The sequence below is a fragment of the Falco naumanni genome, chromosome 1 (genome assembly GCF_017639655.2).
Source record: "Falco naumanni isolate bFalNau1 chromosome 1, bFalNau1.pat, whole genome shotgun sequence".
Lineage (NCBI taxonomy): Eukaryota > Metazoa > Chordata > Aves > Falconiformes > Falconidae > Falco > Falco naumanni.
In genome coordinates this window covers 37618369-37636444 of record NC_054054.1, presented here as the reverse complement: position 1 = coordinate 37636444, position 18076 = coordinate 37618369, and the positions used below count along the sequence as shown (strand labels likewise).

The following is an 18076-nucleotide window of genomic DNA, read 5'->3' as shown; positions in this document are numbered from 1 at the left end:
GGAATGCCTAAGGACCAACCCTGAGCCAGAGACCTGAAAAAGAAGAAGGAATGAATGCTAAAGGTCTTCAAAGATGTTAGGAGATAATTTAAAAGTGAATACTAAATTAGAGCAATCTGTAGCTATTACGCAGTTAACATGAAAAAATAAGCTATGACTCAGATGTTCTTATCACTTTTATTACTATATGAATTGCATATGAGTAGAGAAGCTCAAAGAATGTCCCCATCCCATATAGTGCTGGAATAAAAAAAGGTCCACCTTAAGTGCTTGGCATATAAATTCCCAACAGTAGGAGTATGTACGTACACAGAGTTGCTTAGAGGAGTATAAAAGATTCAGCAATCCAGAGAGATATATTGTCATTACAGTAAGCATACAACTAAAAAAACTATGTTAAAAATGCCTTAAATAAAACCCAACACATATTTACACATACCCTGACTCCAGCCACTTGCCCAGACAGACCTTACAGGTTGTCTACCACACATAAAGGCTTCTTTTTTCTTTTTTCTTTTTACCTGTTCTAACTGCATTGCGAGCCTGGTTGACTGTCATTTGTCCTGTCACGTGCATAAGGACCTTGGTTTGTGCACTAGTCTGGATATGTGCTGCAGAGACCACAGCTGTGGGTACTGTGCTGGAGTTCACTGCCACACCATTTCCCTGGAGCTTCTGAGATGTTCCACTAGCAGTGGAAGGACTGACCATAGTCACCACTCGTCCCGTTTGGCCAGCAGTAGACATGGGAACTTTTGTTTGTGATGCACTTGTCACTGTCCTGCCAAAAATAAAAGCAAAACAGTAAAACACAACTGAAAAATGAGCTAGTTACTAAACTCACAGCTCTTTATTATCCAATTTTAGCATTAAATAAAAGAACAGAATCATTTTGAACTGGAAAGTAGATAAACTGTTTAGACGCTTGTATAAAAGTATACCTTGTAACTGGAGCCACGTAATTTCCAGGAAACACACCAATCTTGCTTGTATGCATGGAAGTTCCCTTGAACCAGCCATCTTGACAGCGTTCAAACACTAAGAACATTTCTCCCTTCCGCAGTTCCAGTTCATCTTCTTTTCGAGGAGTGTAAGGGTATATAGCAATATACCTAACAGACAGGAAAGTAGATGCAACTGATAAAGCTAAATCAACCGAAAACGTCACTTGTGTTTTCTGACAGTTCAGTCAGAGATAAGAAGGCAAGGCAGAAAGGGTTATGTGTTAGTTGATCTATCATACTGTTACCATATTAAAACAGAAGTTATGGCAACATTAAAGGAAACAATGACCATTAAGAATATCCTCCTAACTGCACTTAAATGTAATGTACAACACTTCTAATAAAACTATTTTCTTAATTAAGTTAATGAACTTCATTAAATAGGTGTTTATCTACACCTATTTATCTCTCTACAACTACCTGAAAGGAGGTTGTAGGCAGGTGTGGGTAGGTCTGTTCTCCCAGGTAACACATGATGGGACAAGAGGAAACGGCCTCAAGCTGCGCCAGGGGAGGTTTCGATTGGACATTAAGAAAAATTTCTTTACTGCAAGGGTGGTCGAGCATTGGGACAGGCTGCCCAGGGAGGTGGCGGAATCACCATCCCCGGAGGTATTTAAAAAACACATTGATGCAGTGCTTAGGGACATGGTTTAGTGATGGACTTTGCAGTCCTGGGTTAATGGTTGGACTTTATGATCTCATATGGTTGGACTTTATGATTTTTCCAACCTAAATGAGTCTATCATTATCAACTATAGACCCCAGCACACCCCACTTCTCTCTCCCTACAGCAGCTTCTAGTATCTCTCACGCTTTGTGACATGGCAACTTCTTTTTTTTTGAGGAAGAATGGGGAGCCCAGATAAATCCTGCTAGTTGGGAATGAAAGATCAGTATCAGAACTAGTCTTCATATTGCAAAATTGGAGCCTCCCTGTGCAACTTCAGTGTCAAAAGATATGTTACTAGAACTTGAAGTCTATGGATAAGGTAGCTACCAGTTACTCACTTGTAAAGCTACTTTCCCTTTTTTCCTTCTAAGCAAGATTAATGTATAATACAGTGCATCTGAAACCATACTGAGAGTTCAGAAACATTTTGCATTTTTTCCTTTAAAAAAAAACATTCTTAGGAAAAAAAAGCAAAAATAAAACTGAAGCTCCTGCAGTTGCATGCTGGAATATTCCTAGGGAAGTCTTCACATAAGATTGCACAGTTTCCTGTAATCACATTAAAACGTGATACTGTTTTAACCACCACAGCGTTCTATTTTCTGCCACAGTTTGAACACAAGAAACCTATTTAAACTGTTTATATAAACATGTTTATATAATTATGGACCCAGACCTATGGGAAATAGCATTCTAATAAATCACATTTTCCCCAAAATAATATATTTTTCGCAAGAGGCAGCCAATTAGGGTAGACCAGTAGAACATCCCCTTTTTTGAAAAAGGATGCACAACTACTTCTAATGCCATTTTTTCCCACTCCCCTTGGAACCCCAAGGGTAAAAAAGTAGCTTTACAAAACATTCTTTTGTCAAAAATGTCTTTTGTGCACAGCAACAATAGCATTAACTGTATGCTTCTCCTTTTTGCATTGTATTTTTGTTCCTTGCTGTCCACGCAGAAAACTTAACATTATCTGCAAAAATGCTTTAAAGGCAATATAGGTACCTGGCAAAGCAAGTCCAAAATATGCTTTAAAGGCAACATGACACACTGGCAACAAAAGGCTTCAGTGATATGTGATTTAGGGGTGATCTACAAAGCTACATACTGAAACTCTATGGGAAAGCAACTGACGTGCTTTAATTGGTGTTCATTAACGTCCCTTTTAGTTAAATCATTCCAAATTTCATTAGTAATCTCTTATAGGGCAACCCTTTGAAGATGGAGGATGGGAATAAATGAGATGGGAACTTGATTAACTACACTAAGCACAATAATCCATAAGAAGCAGTGCTAAAATGCTTGACACCAAAGAAACTGCCCAAATCCAGATGCACCTGCTATACAAGAAGAGCGCTCTTTTGGAGTGGGAGGAAACCTGGTGGGAAGACAAAAATAAAGACAGAGAACAAAGGCATTCCTTGCATTATTCAAACGTGCCCCTGTTAGATGGTTCAGCCACTCCTGAATTTTATTTTTTTTTATCGTTCTTATTCTCCAAGCTGCACACAAATAAGTTTCCAAGAAAAAAGATGTTGTCAGCAGCACATGTTAATGTACAAAATATTTTCGCCCAGAAGGATGACGCACATTTGCCTGTATTACAAGTGTGAAGATATAATACTACCAGCTTTCTGCCTTCATTCCAAACTACCACCCATTAATTAAGTGAACTGTAGAATCTTCAGTCAAATTTCAATTGCAACTTACACAAGCTGTCTGACAATGATGTACTAATGTAACAGTCTAAATGAAATATAGCACTTTCTATGTTTTGGCATAAGTTATTCCATATGGGAATAGCTTTTGCATACCATACATAACAGAAAACACTGAATAAATTCACTCCAGTATTTGCCATTTGCAAGTTACACAATCTTCATTGCTAACTCAAAGATTCATTCATCTTCTGCATGATAAATATATATTTTATATTTTTGAAGTGCGTCTTTTGTATATACAGTAACAGCTGACTATATTTACCTAAGATATAAATAACCCTCAGTATGAAAGTTGTTTGGGGCTATCACCTTTATGTATGTTTTGTTGCTTTTGTCCTGAGTTGTGAGCTTGGCTTTCTGGGAATTCTAGCAGAACAAAGCCAGCTGGTGTGATGTAAGTACATGTGAAGCTACTGATCTTGTTCCATTTTTCTGACGGGCAGTGAGTTTCAATTTTACTTACACACTTGGACGAGTCTGTGGTCGTAAATGTGCCATTTGGTCAGTGGATCCTGATGTAGGCCTTTGTATTACACCTGCAGACTGAGGACCAGAAGAAGCCGATGCAACGACTGCAGCAGACAAGAGAGGTGGTGGTGGCGGAAGTGGGGGATTCATAGTCTGATTTTATGAGAAAAAAAATAGCAACAGATGATCAATAGTTTGATGAGTTGAATCAGCTGCAAAAACAAAAACAAACAAACAAACAAAAAAAGTATGATAATCCAAGGAAATGTGAAAGAAAGAGCAGAGTTCACTATTCCTTTACCTACCAGTACGATATAACTGAAGAGTTAGGTTTGTCTCTATTTCTCCTTTCCCAGTTTAAAATCTTGACGTCTTGGCAGCTAATTAAGCATATGACAAGCAATTTCTCAGCACAGGAAAAACAGAAAGCATTGTTTCTAATTATAACATCTTTAGGATAGGACTCGACAAAAATCAGAAGCCTTCCAGGAGGTAGATTTTGCATCCTACTGCTGACTGTACTTCAAAACATGGTTGTTTTTGTAACCTGAAGCTGAAACATAATATACAATTCAGCAGCAGTGCACCCCAAACCACCCGTTCTGGGGGAAATTTTCTTTTGATGTACGTTATAAAAGCCAGCACAATATGAGACCATTGTCACTGAGCTATTGTTACCACTTTCTCCTATTCTTCTAGTTTAAAAGAGTTAGCTTTTGAAATTCAGTATTATCAAGATCGGTAATCTTTAACAAACACCCCAGTAAAAAGGCACAGTTCCTTTACAGGCAGTTCGTAATGGGGGTCCTGCCCACAGGCTTCGATGCCTTTTGAGAATCAATAGAGCAATTGTTACCTTCTGCTCTGTAAAGCCTCAGACAATTCTTTAGGACCTTGTGTACTGACACTCCTGGGAAAAGTCTCTCACAAAAGGAGAACTTTTCCTTCCCCCCTTCCAAAAATAATTATTTGTGTTACAACGCACACAAAAAGAGTAACAAAAACCATCCAGCATTGAAAATGTAAAGCTGTATTAAATTCAAACATGATCTTCAACTTAATGCAATCCTTTAATACTGAAACAAACTCTAATCCACACCACTTCAGGTCTAAAAACCACAAACCAAAAATATAAATTAACAAAATGTCCTGAAGTACGGCCTGGCTCTTCCAATACATCAGGGTATAAATGCACAGCATTACATTATCAGTTTGGAAAACATATAATTGAAAATCATTTTAATTCCCCTCCAACAGCCTAATTCCAAAGGTGTTTGTTTTTTTTTTCTAAAGAAAAATCTATAAGGAAAATAAGCTCACTGTGATTGTTACCTCGCTGCATCTGGTGAAAGAGTTAATAAAAAGACGGCTCTCTCAAATAGTCTTATGCTGTCATGACACAGTAAAGAACTGCATGGCTGAAAGCTTTCAAATGTAGAGAAAACTGATTAACTCACAATTTTTCAGTCAAAATTCTTATGCTTAGTTATGATATAAATTGCATGGTATATTGTGAAATGTTCCTGGTTTATTTAAAGCTTTTTTTCTGATCATACGTTAACAATTTCTTAAGAACAGGCCTTCTGTATCCAACACAAAGCAAACATGACCTGCTAGAGAAACTTCATTGTGAGCTCTGATATTAATAGGTATTTACAAGAACGGCAATTGCATTTGCTTCACATTCTAAATCCCAATCTATTGAACACTCTTTTTAAAACACCTTGCTAATTCATATTGAAATACCAACATTTCTCTTTCAGTTGCTTTACAGCAGACATTATTTCCCCCTCCCAGTCAGCTTCAACAAAAGTCTTAGCTGAATCCAAGCTGAATGTGAGCATCTAACTTTTAGGCACCCCGTCTATAGAATATAAATTCAAATCTTTTTTTAGGCATCTAGATTCCTTCATACATAGTAGAACCTGTAAATCCACATTAGGAGATGAATAGCTGGAAATCTTTAAAATTAAACCTATATTAATGCACAATATCAAGGTTGTCACAATTCCACACTTCCTGCGTCTCTAAAGATACAAATGCTGGGCATTGTATTTTATTCATTTGAACACACAACATACATCGAATTTTTAGCTGCAATAAAGGCACCCTCCCAGCTCCATTTGATTCTGCCTTATTCAGGTTCTGCTCCCCTCCCCATGTCTATTACTATGGTAATGAAACCTGCAGTGAGCCACAGCCCAATTAAACTCCTCAAGACTTGGCAAGTACCTAGAAATCTAAAGAAACTACCTGATAGGCTTTAAAGAACTAAGGCTCTTCAGCTTGCACTGCTACAACTTGATAAAACAGATCCAAATGCTCTGGCCAAGTTTTCAAGAAGTTTTCTGGCATGTAACCATTTTTCTAGCTATCGAGAAACAGACCTACTTAAAGCGCACAACCTAGTTTTGATGATTCCCATACTCAACATTCTGTGAAAGGATATATGCAAATCCCATGTGATTTAATAAAATGTGCTTATGTAAATAATTAAGAGTATTTTTATTTTAGGTAGCTGAGGGGCGGAAATTGAAAGTTTTTTCAAATACTTTTCAGCCAGGTATACTTTTAACCATATAAAAGAGCAAATAAGTGATAAACTATTTTTATTAATTGGAAGATGAAACATTACATAATTTGATAATATATTTTAAAACATTAAATAGTACCTGTACCCATACTCTAGAAACACATACATATTACTAAGTTTAAATATAATTAGGCTCCATTCCCTTATCAGTCAACTGAAGATCAATAATGAGCTTACCCAAAGAATAACAAAAGGAATAGCAGTGGAAAAAAAACATTCCTTAACTGTCTTCACACTCACAAGGTCTAGGAAAAAATATATGACTTGCTAAATCCCCTGAAGGCTAACAAATTAAGGCTCATGTTTAACAAAATTCCTGAACTATAAATATATGTTACCAAGAACAGGCCTCTCATACAAAACCTCACTGTTTCTTTCAGCGGCTTCCTCTTCCCAACAAAAGCTGATTTGAATTTTTGTTGGTTAAAATTCAGACAGTTCTTATTTAAACCTCCTCCTGACTAACACTATTGAATCAGCTGGAACTACATAAAAGAGAGCTAAATGTTATCAGTATACTATAACCTTCACAGCTTGTGCCTCATTAACAGTAATTCAGACTACCTTATATAATTTAACAGAGGGGCAATTTTTGTGTGTGTGTGCAAGAGAACACGACCAGAAAAAACAGGGATTTTTTTCATTTTTTAAATCTTCAGCACGTAACTGAATGTGCACCATCCAAACACAGACCACCTATTTCTGCTAGTTAAGTGCACCTACCATGATACCACTGCAAAGTCAACATATTCAATCTGCAAAAGTAGCAATATGGATATCTAGATTGATTGCAATCCAAAACACTTTTAACTCTCAAGAGACGGTAAAGGCAGAATGAAAAGAAGGTATCTGTTATTGCTAAATTCTGTTTTTCTGCTGCTGTTTTTGAACGTAACTCTAACTTTGTTGTGGTGTATTTTGTCTCTGTTTTTCTCATATCATGGTTCAAATCACATACTCCCTTTAAGAGTTTTTTCAGAAAAATCTATAGCAACTAGATCTCCTCCATTAGATAACTACCTTATAAATTACATCCAAGAATTTCCTCCCAATTAAATGAGCCTTACGTAATTGTATGTGCATATTTTTACCCCACAACTATTGAACTTGACATCTGCTATTTATATTTTATGAAGAACTTCAAATATACTAAGCAGCTACAAGGTTCAAAAATGCCAGTAGCCAAGAAAAGCAGATCAATTAATGCCCGTTAAGGGCAAAGTTGTGGTTTGAAGCCCCAGAGAACAGTGTAAGTCATAATATCACAGTCAAAAGCTTCAGTTGTGAGAAGTTTGTCTCAGTTCATAGCTTCTTCAATTTCAAAAAATCAAACCTCAAAACACAAAACAAGAATTAATGTGGCTGGCTAAAGAAATGCTGCTGTAAGATAAAAGTTTCCAATAAATCATCGCATTTTCTGAATACAAACTAAATTTTAAGTGACAGAAGCAGCAGATAAGGTGTATGGTCACTTGACAAAAGCACTCTCATTCCTAAGTTGTATTTGTGTCAATTTTGGCTGCAAATTTGTAAATTACTTACTTCATACAATGTTTGGTACCAAATAACATCTACAAAAGATTATTACGGACAAAATAAAATTAATACAATTGGTATTTTTTGAACCACCATAGTAATTATAAAAAAAACCCAACAACATAACAAACTAAAAAGTGATCCTATACATATACACAGACAAAAGACTCACAGGCTTATTTGGGCTAGGAATTAATCTCAACTATCTTAGAGAAACTTGCTACTGAACAGGACAGCTCATAGTATCTTCTCTTACCAATAAAACACCCATCTTTCTTACAAAAGGTAAGAGAAGACACTAGCTTTTCTTTGCTTCCGGAGTCAGGACAGATAAATGTAGCAAAGATGTGTAAGCTCAGGATTACTGTAAAGGAATATATCCTTCTCTTCTTCACTGATGGGGAATCATGCTCATCCTTTCTGATGTCTTCTTTCCCCTTATTCTGAGTTTGGCACGAAGTAAAAGAAGTTGTATAAATGGCTTGCTCACAATAACTGTAAATCAACTAAAACATTTACTTTTAAATAGTGTTATAAACTCCAAAATCATTGATAGGAAGAAGATACAATGAAACCATCTTCATGCTAAAGAGAAACTCTCTCTGTTCCAATCCAACTCTGTCATTTGCTTAGTGTTGAGAAATGAAGAAAAAGTTAAAGGGAGAAGCTTAGAGAAATGCAGGAGTTTATACTTACAAAAGCAAAAAAAAAAAAAAAAAAAAAGAAGAGTAAAAGAACTCAAGCCAACCACTTCTGATGTATTAAATCACACAATCACAATTGTTCTGTAGTTTGAAATTAAAGCTCAGAATGTCAGGGAGGGTATTTCCAGAAGGGAAAAATCCAGAGACACAAGATCATCACTTTCTCTCTTGCTCTGTCAGAACCGTTGTGCACATTTCTAAAATTACAACAAGAAATACAAAGCAAGAGAAAAAGTGACGTAAAAGACACTTCACAGTCTGTGACTATAAACGGCATCATTATCTAATATCCACTATAGTAAAAAAACACAGGAACCACCTGACTCTAAACTGAGCTGCCAGTTTGTATTTTAGTCATGTTGAAAACAAGTCAAGAAGAAACAGAACATTATGTACAGAAGGTTATTGACTTTTAAAGAGGTGGCAGAGAATAATTCAGATTCTCCATAGGAATTATATGCCTAATTGGAAACATAACCAGGAACATGGTTATCACAAAGAGAAAGTAGCACTCCAGGATACAGGACAATCATGGGGCAGGAGTTTCACTCCATGCTGCATTTAGCACTGTTAATTTAATTCCTGTGGGTACCAATGGTGAGGCTGCTTTTGAACAAGCTTATGCAACTAAAGCACTGGAGGTGGTTTAATGACTTTGCACCAGCACCAAAATAAAGTATTTTTCCATGTTGGCACCAAAGAAAGAACTACTGATTCTTAATAACAAACAGAAGTGTTTTCTTCTGAGAGGAGAAAAAAGGCAACTTCTGACAGAACTTTTGAAATGGTGCTTTGAATCCTGCCTACCCTATCCTCTCCAAAACGTATCTCAGCAATGAATCAAATCAATTACTAAATGTCTGCAGCCTGTATGTTAGCTAGACTTGTATTCTGCCTAAGAGCACAGATGATACCAACAATGATTTTATTTGCTCAGTTCTCACAGGTATTTTCTGAAGGACAGGATGAACAAAGTATAAAAGATTACATGGATACATATAAGCAGCTAATTGTTTCTAGTATTAGAGGTATACATCATACGCAAAAAAAGGACCAGGGGTCCTTCCTGGTAGACACAAAGAACATGAGCCAACAATGAGGCAAAGGCAAAAATGAGCCTTGTGGCAAAGAAGGGTAACGATATCCTGGGCTTCATTAGGCGTAGTCTTGCTAGCAGGTCAAGGGAAGTGATCCTTTCCCTCTCCTCAGCACTGATGAGGCCAAACCTGGAGTACTGTGTCCAGTTCTGGGCTCCCCAGTACAAGAGAGACATGGACATACTGGAGAGTCCAACGAAGGCCTACTAAGATAATTAAGGGACTGAAGCATCTCTCCTGTGAGGAAAGGCTGAGAGAGCTGGGACTGTTCGGCCTAGAGAAAGCTCAGGGGGATCACAGCAATGTATGTAAGTACCCAAAGAGAAGATACAAAGATGGAGCCATGCTTTTTACAGTGGTGCCCAGTGAAACACAAATTGAAACACAGGAGGTTCCATCTGAATATCAGGAAACAGTTTTTCACTGTGAAGGTGACTGAGCACTGACTGGCACAGGTTGCCCAGAGATTTTGTGGAGTCTCCATCCTTGGAGATATTCAAAAGCTATCTCGACACCATCCTGGGCAACTGGTTCTAGGCAGCCTCGCTTGTACAGGGAGGTTAGACTAGATGACCTCCAGAGATCCCTTCCAACTTCAACCACCCTGTGACAGTAAAATATGACTCTAAATACAAGGAGATTATTAATTGGTTCCAGATTAGCATACATTTAACAGTAGGACTGCACAGGTGATCCACAGATTGAAGGAGTTGTTAACAATAAAAGGACGCAGCATTGTTATAGCACAACCTGTGTTACTCAGTAAGACAGGGCAAAAGCACACTGTATGTAAAATTGTCAATATTAAGGTCATCTGTCTGAAGAACAAAGAATGTGGCATACATTTACTTGCAGGAGAGTAATTACTACATCACTAATGACGAATATTTGTGGGATCGTGGTGGATATTTAGCTGAACATAAACTTTGTGCTACAGTCAGACCAAATGAATGGATGCAAATTCTCAATATCTAAACATCAGACTAACAGGATAAAAGGGTCATACTATCAATATATTTGGGACTGAAAACGACTGTGCAGTACTATACCTGGTTCTGGCATGCACTTACCATGTGCTTACCATTTCAGAAAGAAGTATTGAGATAATTCAGAAAATAACAGCATCGTAATTTTAAGGACTGAAAAACATAACTTAAGAGTCCCAAAGAAAGCTGTCAAAATGCAACCTCTCTGCTGCAACTGAGCCACACCTAAGCATTTACTTAACAAAACATTGATAAAAGACGGCAGACAATTCTGCCTTGGATTTTGCAGACAAATGTGTAAAATCATCCAAGTGCCAAATGTTGAAAACAAACCCAGGTGCATTTAGCAGCAAGGCTATTCATCATGTTTTACTTCCTTTAAAGACTGCAAGAATAATTAGACACCTAAACAAGATCAACAGCCTTGGTTTTTTTGGGGGGGTGTTGTTTTGTTGTTTTTTTAAACTAAGTGAAGATGTATTATTCAGCTGTGCCCCTCCCCTAAAGGTCAGGGTTAAGCACAATTTTGGACTCAAACCAAGAATGAGATTTGGTAATTCCCATGATCAAAATAAAGGCTCACTAAGTTCCCTTGAAGATCTCTGATATTATCCACAATCTTTACTTCAGTTAAGGTCAGGCTCTGATAAGTGCAGTATGATAGAGGATATTCCAGAGATTCTCTACCAGAAGCATAGCAAAATAAAGAACTTCAGTTGGTTTTGGAATGAAATCTTGCACTTTTTGAATGCAATGTCATTGACTTTGTCCAAAGCGAACAACACTGCAATATATTCCTTCCTATAAAAGATGGCCATTTGCAATAGTTTTTCATATTGATCTCCAAGAACTTTAGACATGCTAGATACACACAACTAAAATAATCTTATTTAATTAGGAGAAAGCAGGGTTTCAAAACTTATTTCAAAAAATCCTGATAATACTGAAATTAAGTAAGACAGAAATATCTGGCAGCTGTGGTCTCAAGTTGATGTTTTTTTGTAAGGTCTTGCTTGTTTCCCCTAACCTACCCACCTCCCCAGCATAGTCTTTCCTACTCATGTTGAAAAGAAACACTGTTCTGGAAAGAAGTGTGTTTACTGTGTTTACTACAGAGACATGACAGCGAAGTTGGAGACATGGATATGCATGACAGGATGCAAACATTTTTGTTTCAAGAATGCTTTTTCTGTAGTCCAATTTATACCATTGTCTATCCCATAGATAATCATAATTTCAAATCAGTATATCAGAACCTGAGAAACAAAAAAGACTGAACAGACAAAAGATAAATATGAAGGCTGAGTTTTCTTAAACAGTACTTACACCAAGAGCAGCTTGGTAGGTAACTTCTGATGGGAAGGTAAATGAAGGCCCTGTTGTGACTGGGCTGCTAGGGGGTGGAGTCACAATTAGCCCCGTAGTACCAATATGAACCTGTCAAAAAAAGAAAACAACCAGCAGGGTCAGTTCTAAGTAGTTTAATAAGAGCTGGTTCTGACGCAGCTGTAAGCTTCATGGCCAAAATCTCCAGTACTCTGCTATCAGCAACTTTAGACTGGAACTAATTTTTTGTTAGATATTCATACAAACAGTATTGGATTACACTGCTCACTTTTCCTGAAGTTTCAGAATCTCTGAAGATATACTGAACTAGCTTCCATAAAAGGCTGTCAGATCCCAAAGATGTGCTAATAAAATATATTTACTAGCTCATGTAAAGTGACATCAATACTTCTTAGTCTCTATTACTACCTCTTCTCCCAAAACATAATCTTTATGTGAAAGAGACAACTGTTCACCAACTACCGTAGCTTGTAACTAAGAGCTTTGAAGGAGCAGGAAAGTAACAAATAAATATTTCCACTTATCACAGTCACATTAATACAGTATATTTCTGGAATTCACGTACTTTTCCAGTTGAATTTACCTTTTACTCACATGTATTAATATCCAATATTATATACAATTTAGAAAAAACCCAAGAAATTAAATCACTCCAGTTTCTAGTTTCTACAGTTTAATAAAAATCCTTGTGACACTTAATAAACTAAAAACGGTGAAAAAAATTAATTACAAAAGCAAAATTATTTGCTATCATTGTATAAGAAGTGTTATAAAATGTTTTCTTTTAATGATGTCATGTTTGAAGATTAACTTCATGAAAGCATATGCTAATATTTACACATCATTAATAACTGTAAGTAATCTAACAAGATCAGAAACTTTTACAGTTATTTAAAAAAAATGCACACATGATTTATATTTGATTTCATGTAAATTACCTGAGAAGGGGCACTACAGGAAAGTCCTGTCAGCTCACTTATGCGGGCTGCTGCGGTTGGGTTGCTGGAGCTGATGAGGACAGGAGGACTAATTTCCATTGAGTGGCGATTCTGAGAAGACTGTGAAGACTTGTTGGACATAGTGAGGGAGGTAAAAGAGTGCCGTTTTTTGGTGTTTTTCTTAGTATCAGTGTGCTTTTGGGTTGAATTGTTGTGGGCTGCCCCAGAGGTGCCTTCTCCAGAGTCGACAGCAGAACCTGAGGGCTTATCCAATTCTATCAACTGTTTGGCTGCTGTGTTAAACTACAAAGGATAGTCACATGTTAGTACTTTTTTATTCATAAAAATCACCTGAATATAACAAAAAGAAGATATCTATTTTCCTTTTAATCATGATATAATTTAAACCATGCAACTTAAAACTATGACATACTGACCTACTTTACAAATTAGTCATTACAGAGCAACAGGTCTGTCACTACAAACTTAACACACTTACTCTCGGGCTGCTGTGGACTACCCACCAGAGGTAAAAATTCAATCAAGAAAGGCCACTATGCTCTAGTTCAGACGTAGCTTAATTCAGCAACATCCACTGCCTGTTTCATCTAGAAGTCAGACTAGAACACAGTGGTCCCCTCCAACCTTGTAATATAAAAATCTGCATTACAAAACTTCTTGAACGTTCATGTCACTTTAAACCTTTTTTGTTTTGTTTGTATGACGTAAGCCCACACCTCTGCACGTAGGCTTTTGAAGACATCTCTCCTAGAATCCCTTGGTACTTACGCACATATCATTAACACTACCTGTAGTAAAATAACAGGCTTCCTAAACGCAAATTTAAGAACGTAGTAGGACAGACTAAATATCCAGCTGTATCAGCCTGACAACAAGTAGCTATATGAGCATAAGACAGTATAAGGAGAAAAGAAATACATATTGGCAATTCTGTGGAACTACCTTCTCACCTTCTGAATTTTCTAATGCAGAAACAGCATCTTTGTGCCTAAGAACCCTCAAATGCATTTTTAAAGTTTATTTAATGAATTTTTGTTCACAATGAAATTTTCTATTTGTTAATTTGCTACAATATTATATTAAATGCAAACAAATCCTTCCTTCCTAATGAAGAAATATGGAATCCCACACATTTTCTTCTTACAATAAAATGTAAGCTATGTGAGGGGAGGGCGGGCGACAACAAACAAAACCCCCTACATTTTTCACAAGCCCTTTACTTCCAGAAAGTCTTATTTATATTTTAGAGCTAGTGGAAATAACAATGTCAGAGTCCTCTTTTATTCACAAGCTGAAGTAACACCAGCACCACTTTTCTGAACAAGTTAAGTAATGTTAATATGTACCACTAAATATGAATACTGTTACTTGGATAAATGCAGCCAGTTAGGAAGAAGGGAAAAATCTTTTATGAAGAACATCAGGATGAAAGAATGAGATTAGTTACTGTGGAAGTACTATTTCTATTCTACAGCATATTATTTCTTTTATTTATTTTACCTGTTTTTCTACAAGTCTCAAGATACCTACTAGGCTCATGAAGAGTTTTAAAGCAGTATTCTACCCCATCAAATCTTTACTAGAAAAATAACACATCATCAATCATGACAGCATCAACACTGATTCAAATGCAGCTCCCAAAAATGACAACAGCTTACACCCTGAACACTTGTCTGTCTCTGAGGACAAGTAGGTTATGAAAGAATTAAGATTTATTTATTTATTTATTAGAAAAGGTTTTCAAGTGGTATTTGAAAAATGAGATCTGGAAGGAAATTCCATGCATATACAGAAGAAACAGAGAAACAAAGTTCAAAACTAGAACTACTGGAACAATGAAGGGTTGACACAAAAACCTACCAGGATGCAACAGCAGGAAAATTAAAATTATGAAATGCTTGAAGAAGAAGAACTACCTAGAACATACTGCAGTGGAAGAGGGGCATAATGGGAAAAAGGATAGGAAGATGAGAATGTAGATTTTTTTTCTGAAATGTTTTTATTGTTGGTCCTTTAGAATGCAGCTGAAGAGAACAGGAAAGATAGGAGAAGACAATGTCACAGTAGTAAACCAACCCTAAGAAAAAGGTGGATGTTAGATTTTCCTTCCTCCTAATGCTGGACATGGATGACAGGGACAAAATAATTTTGTACCACTTATATAGTACAGAAGACATAACCATACAGCTTTCTCCAATTAAACTGCAAAGCCATTATTTAGATAATTATCTGGATAATTATTTTTTAATATATTAAATTCTAGATTTAATAAAATATATACTTTTAACAGACCAGTGAAAATGTTATTTTATCACAGAACACTGATATCAGGCTGAAGGATATGAAACAAGCAGATAATTAGACCAAAATGCCTGTTCTGCTACTCTTCCTATCAGGGTCCTATCCATCATGCAAGAACATGCGAACTTTTCAAAGACTAGTAATTTTATGTATTTGCACATTTCATTGTTTTCCAGCTGAGACTGAAATTCTTCCATGTCCTTCCTGAGAATTTGTGTCTTCCATATCTTACACAATGGCTGCAACCGCTTCTATTCTTATCTAATGTACCCCTTTATTTATCAAAGAGCCTGTTCACAAATTACACAGGTCAGAGAAAGAAAGGCAGTACTCATTCCTAAAACAAGAACTACCTAATCAGAAAAGTTAAGAGATCACCCAGGAATAAAAACCAAAACCCAAAGCCACTCTGCTAAAAGCACCCTGAGGTAACTGTTACACCTAGTTATGTTTGTTTACCTCCTGAAAGTATTAATGCTTGCAGAGTCTTATTATTCTATACAGTGATCAACCTATTAAATAAAGGCTTGCCCATGGGATTGATTCAAGACTGGTTAAATATAAGCAACATACTGCGCTTTCTTGTGTACAGAAGCAAGCACGGGACAGTAGCATGAACCTAAACATGGAAGTGAACTGGTTACTGGCCTTTTCTTAGAAGTAACCTGAGGACAGCAATAGTTGCAAAATATTTAGCGTAGTACAGTTTACTTCTTCCTTAAGAAGAGAGATGAAGAACTTGCATGCATTCTCCAATGAAATGGCTAGCAACCATTCAAGGTCACCATGGGGATGCATCCCACTCATGCTATAAGGTGTTTCAATACAACATTCCTTTCTGCCACAAATACCTCGGTATCTATTCCCTCATTTTCTACGTCAGTTGTTTTCCTGAACAGATGTATTTGAACTGAAGCTTCTTTACTTTAACCTTTACATTCACATTTATTGGTTTTTTCATTCAACAAAATCTTTGCTGTAACAGGTAGCCTGGAATCCAATTCCCCTTCCTGCCCCAAACCCAGGAAATGGAACAACTTTCTAAGTTGGGGCCAATACAGCGGCGGCTGGCTGAGCTGCCTCAGTGCTGCGGTAGGGCTTGGGGCTAGCAGAGAGGTTTCTGCCTGCGTGCAGCCATCTGGAGAAATTATCAAAGTAGACTACCATCCAAGAGTTATTTCAAGGTATCTTATAGTTGTGCTTTACTGTACTTATTTTACAAATTAATTGAGGTGTTCTTCACTCACACAGTGAGAATTCAAGTATCACCACTTTCTGAAATTAAGTGAAAACACCAACTTCTGCCTCAAACAATCTTTTTACTCACATTCATCCGAAGTTTTTATTTATGCAATTTCACTACATCACCATATGTCAAGGAGTTATTTTTCCACATTACCAACACTATTATTAGTCAAATTCAGATTTCTAGACAACATTTCACTTTCACATATATTTGGAAACAAAGGACCAAAGCTTAAGTGGAACTAAGGCAAACACTGTCCTTATCTGGCTTTTTTTTTTTTTGTGTCATCCTGGAGGATAGGTAATAGCTTAGAAGCCTAAATTCAGATTTGCAATTAAAGTTTCAAAACAAATGTATTTTGTCCAAACCAGTGGAAAAACAATTTTGCAAATCTTGAACAGATCACAGTCATAAGCAAAGCTGCTTTTATATTAATTTTTTAAACAAATGGAATAGTTCTTTATTGCAGTTTTTGTTAGGGAAATTAATCAAAACTATGATGCCTAGAAATTGTCATTGGAATGATAACATTGAGATTATCACATTCAAATATAGTGGGGATTAGACTATTAAGAATTGCACTCGATGTGGTATAATATACAACATTCAAGTTTTGCATAAATTTTCTGGTTTAGGTTCTGGGCAGGTAAAACAGTAAAAAAGTAGAGAAAAGTTGCCATAAAAGGTTTTATCTTATTCTTCTGTGTTAGTATTGTCACAAAAGTCTGATTATTTTTTTTTCTACACATATTAAATAAGATCACATCATCTAACAGTGATAGACAAAGTTAGCCTAATAAGTACAACATTAAAAAGAAATTCAGCCTAAAATCCAATCTGAAGTGTATAGACACAATAAAAATCAAATATGTTTTGAAACACTCCTGTTTGGTACAGGAGAAGATGCTAATAACCCCCCCCCCCCCAACCTGACACACTATGTACATAAAATCTTATGTTCTCGTTGCTTAAAATGTTAACTGATAGATGTATATATTTAAAATGACAATGAACTTAAAATTATACTACAGTGAGTATTTTAGATAATTTGACTTTTTTCCCCCATACATTCCCATACATTTCTATAAGATTGCTTATAAATAAAGCTAGAGGAGCTGGATTAATACAACTGTGTTTCCCAGTTGTTCATATTAACTTGGGAAAACAAAAGCTGTCATTATTTTCTACTAATTTTGATTTAAAAGTGATTTTGTTTCCCTGGTTTTTCTTTTTCTATTCTGGATACTTGTATTTTTCTAGTCATTCTGTATGAGTGCTAAATAGCTTGTAAGGATTTAAATACCTTTTGGATTTGTAATGCATTAAACCACATCAAAATGTCAAATTTGAGGTCCTTCCAACAAATGCATATTGTACACAGAACTGTACTCTATGTAGAAAAATTCTAATAGTATCTGTTTAGTTCTGATTACGTAAG

General features: G+C 36.3%; 1 protein-coding gene across 3 annotated transcripts in view; it reads right to left on the bottom strand.

Annotated features, from left to right (window-relative positions):
- SH3RF1 (SH3 domain containing ring finger 1) overlaps nt 1–18076 on the bottom strand; it is a 90426-nt gene that overhangs the window by 15032 nt on the left and 57318 nt on the right. For all 3 annotated transcript variants that reach the window (XM_040589215.1, XM_040589221.1, XM_040589229.1), the window contains 5 exons: nt 13071–13373; nt 12112–12222; nt 3865–4022; nt 942–1112; nt 522–781 (listed from right to left, as the gene is read on the bottom strand). In XM_040589215.1, the coding sequence (XP_040445149.1) occupies nt 522–781; nt 942–1112; nt 3865–4022; nt 12112–12222; nt 13071–13373 (1003 nt within the window). The remainder of the gene's footprint in view (nt 1–521; nt 782–941; nt 1113–3864; nt 4023–12111; nt 12223–13070; nt 13374–18076) is intronic.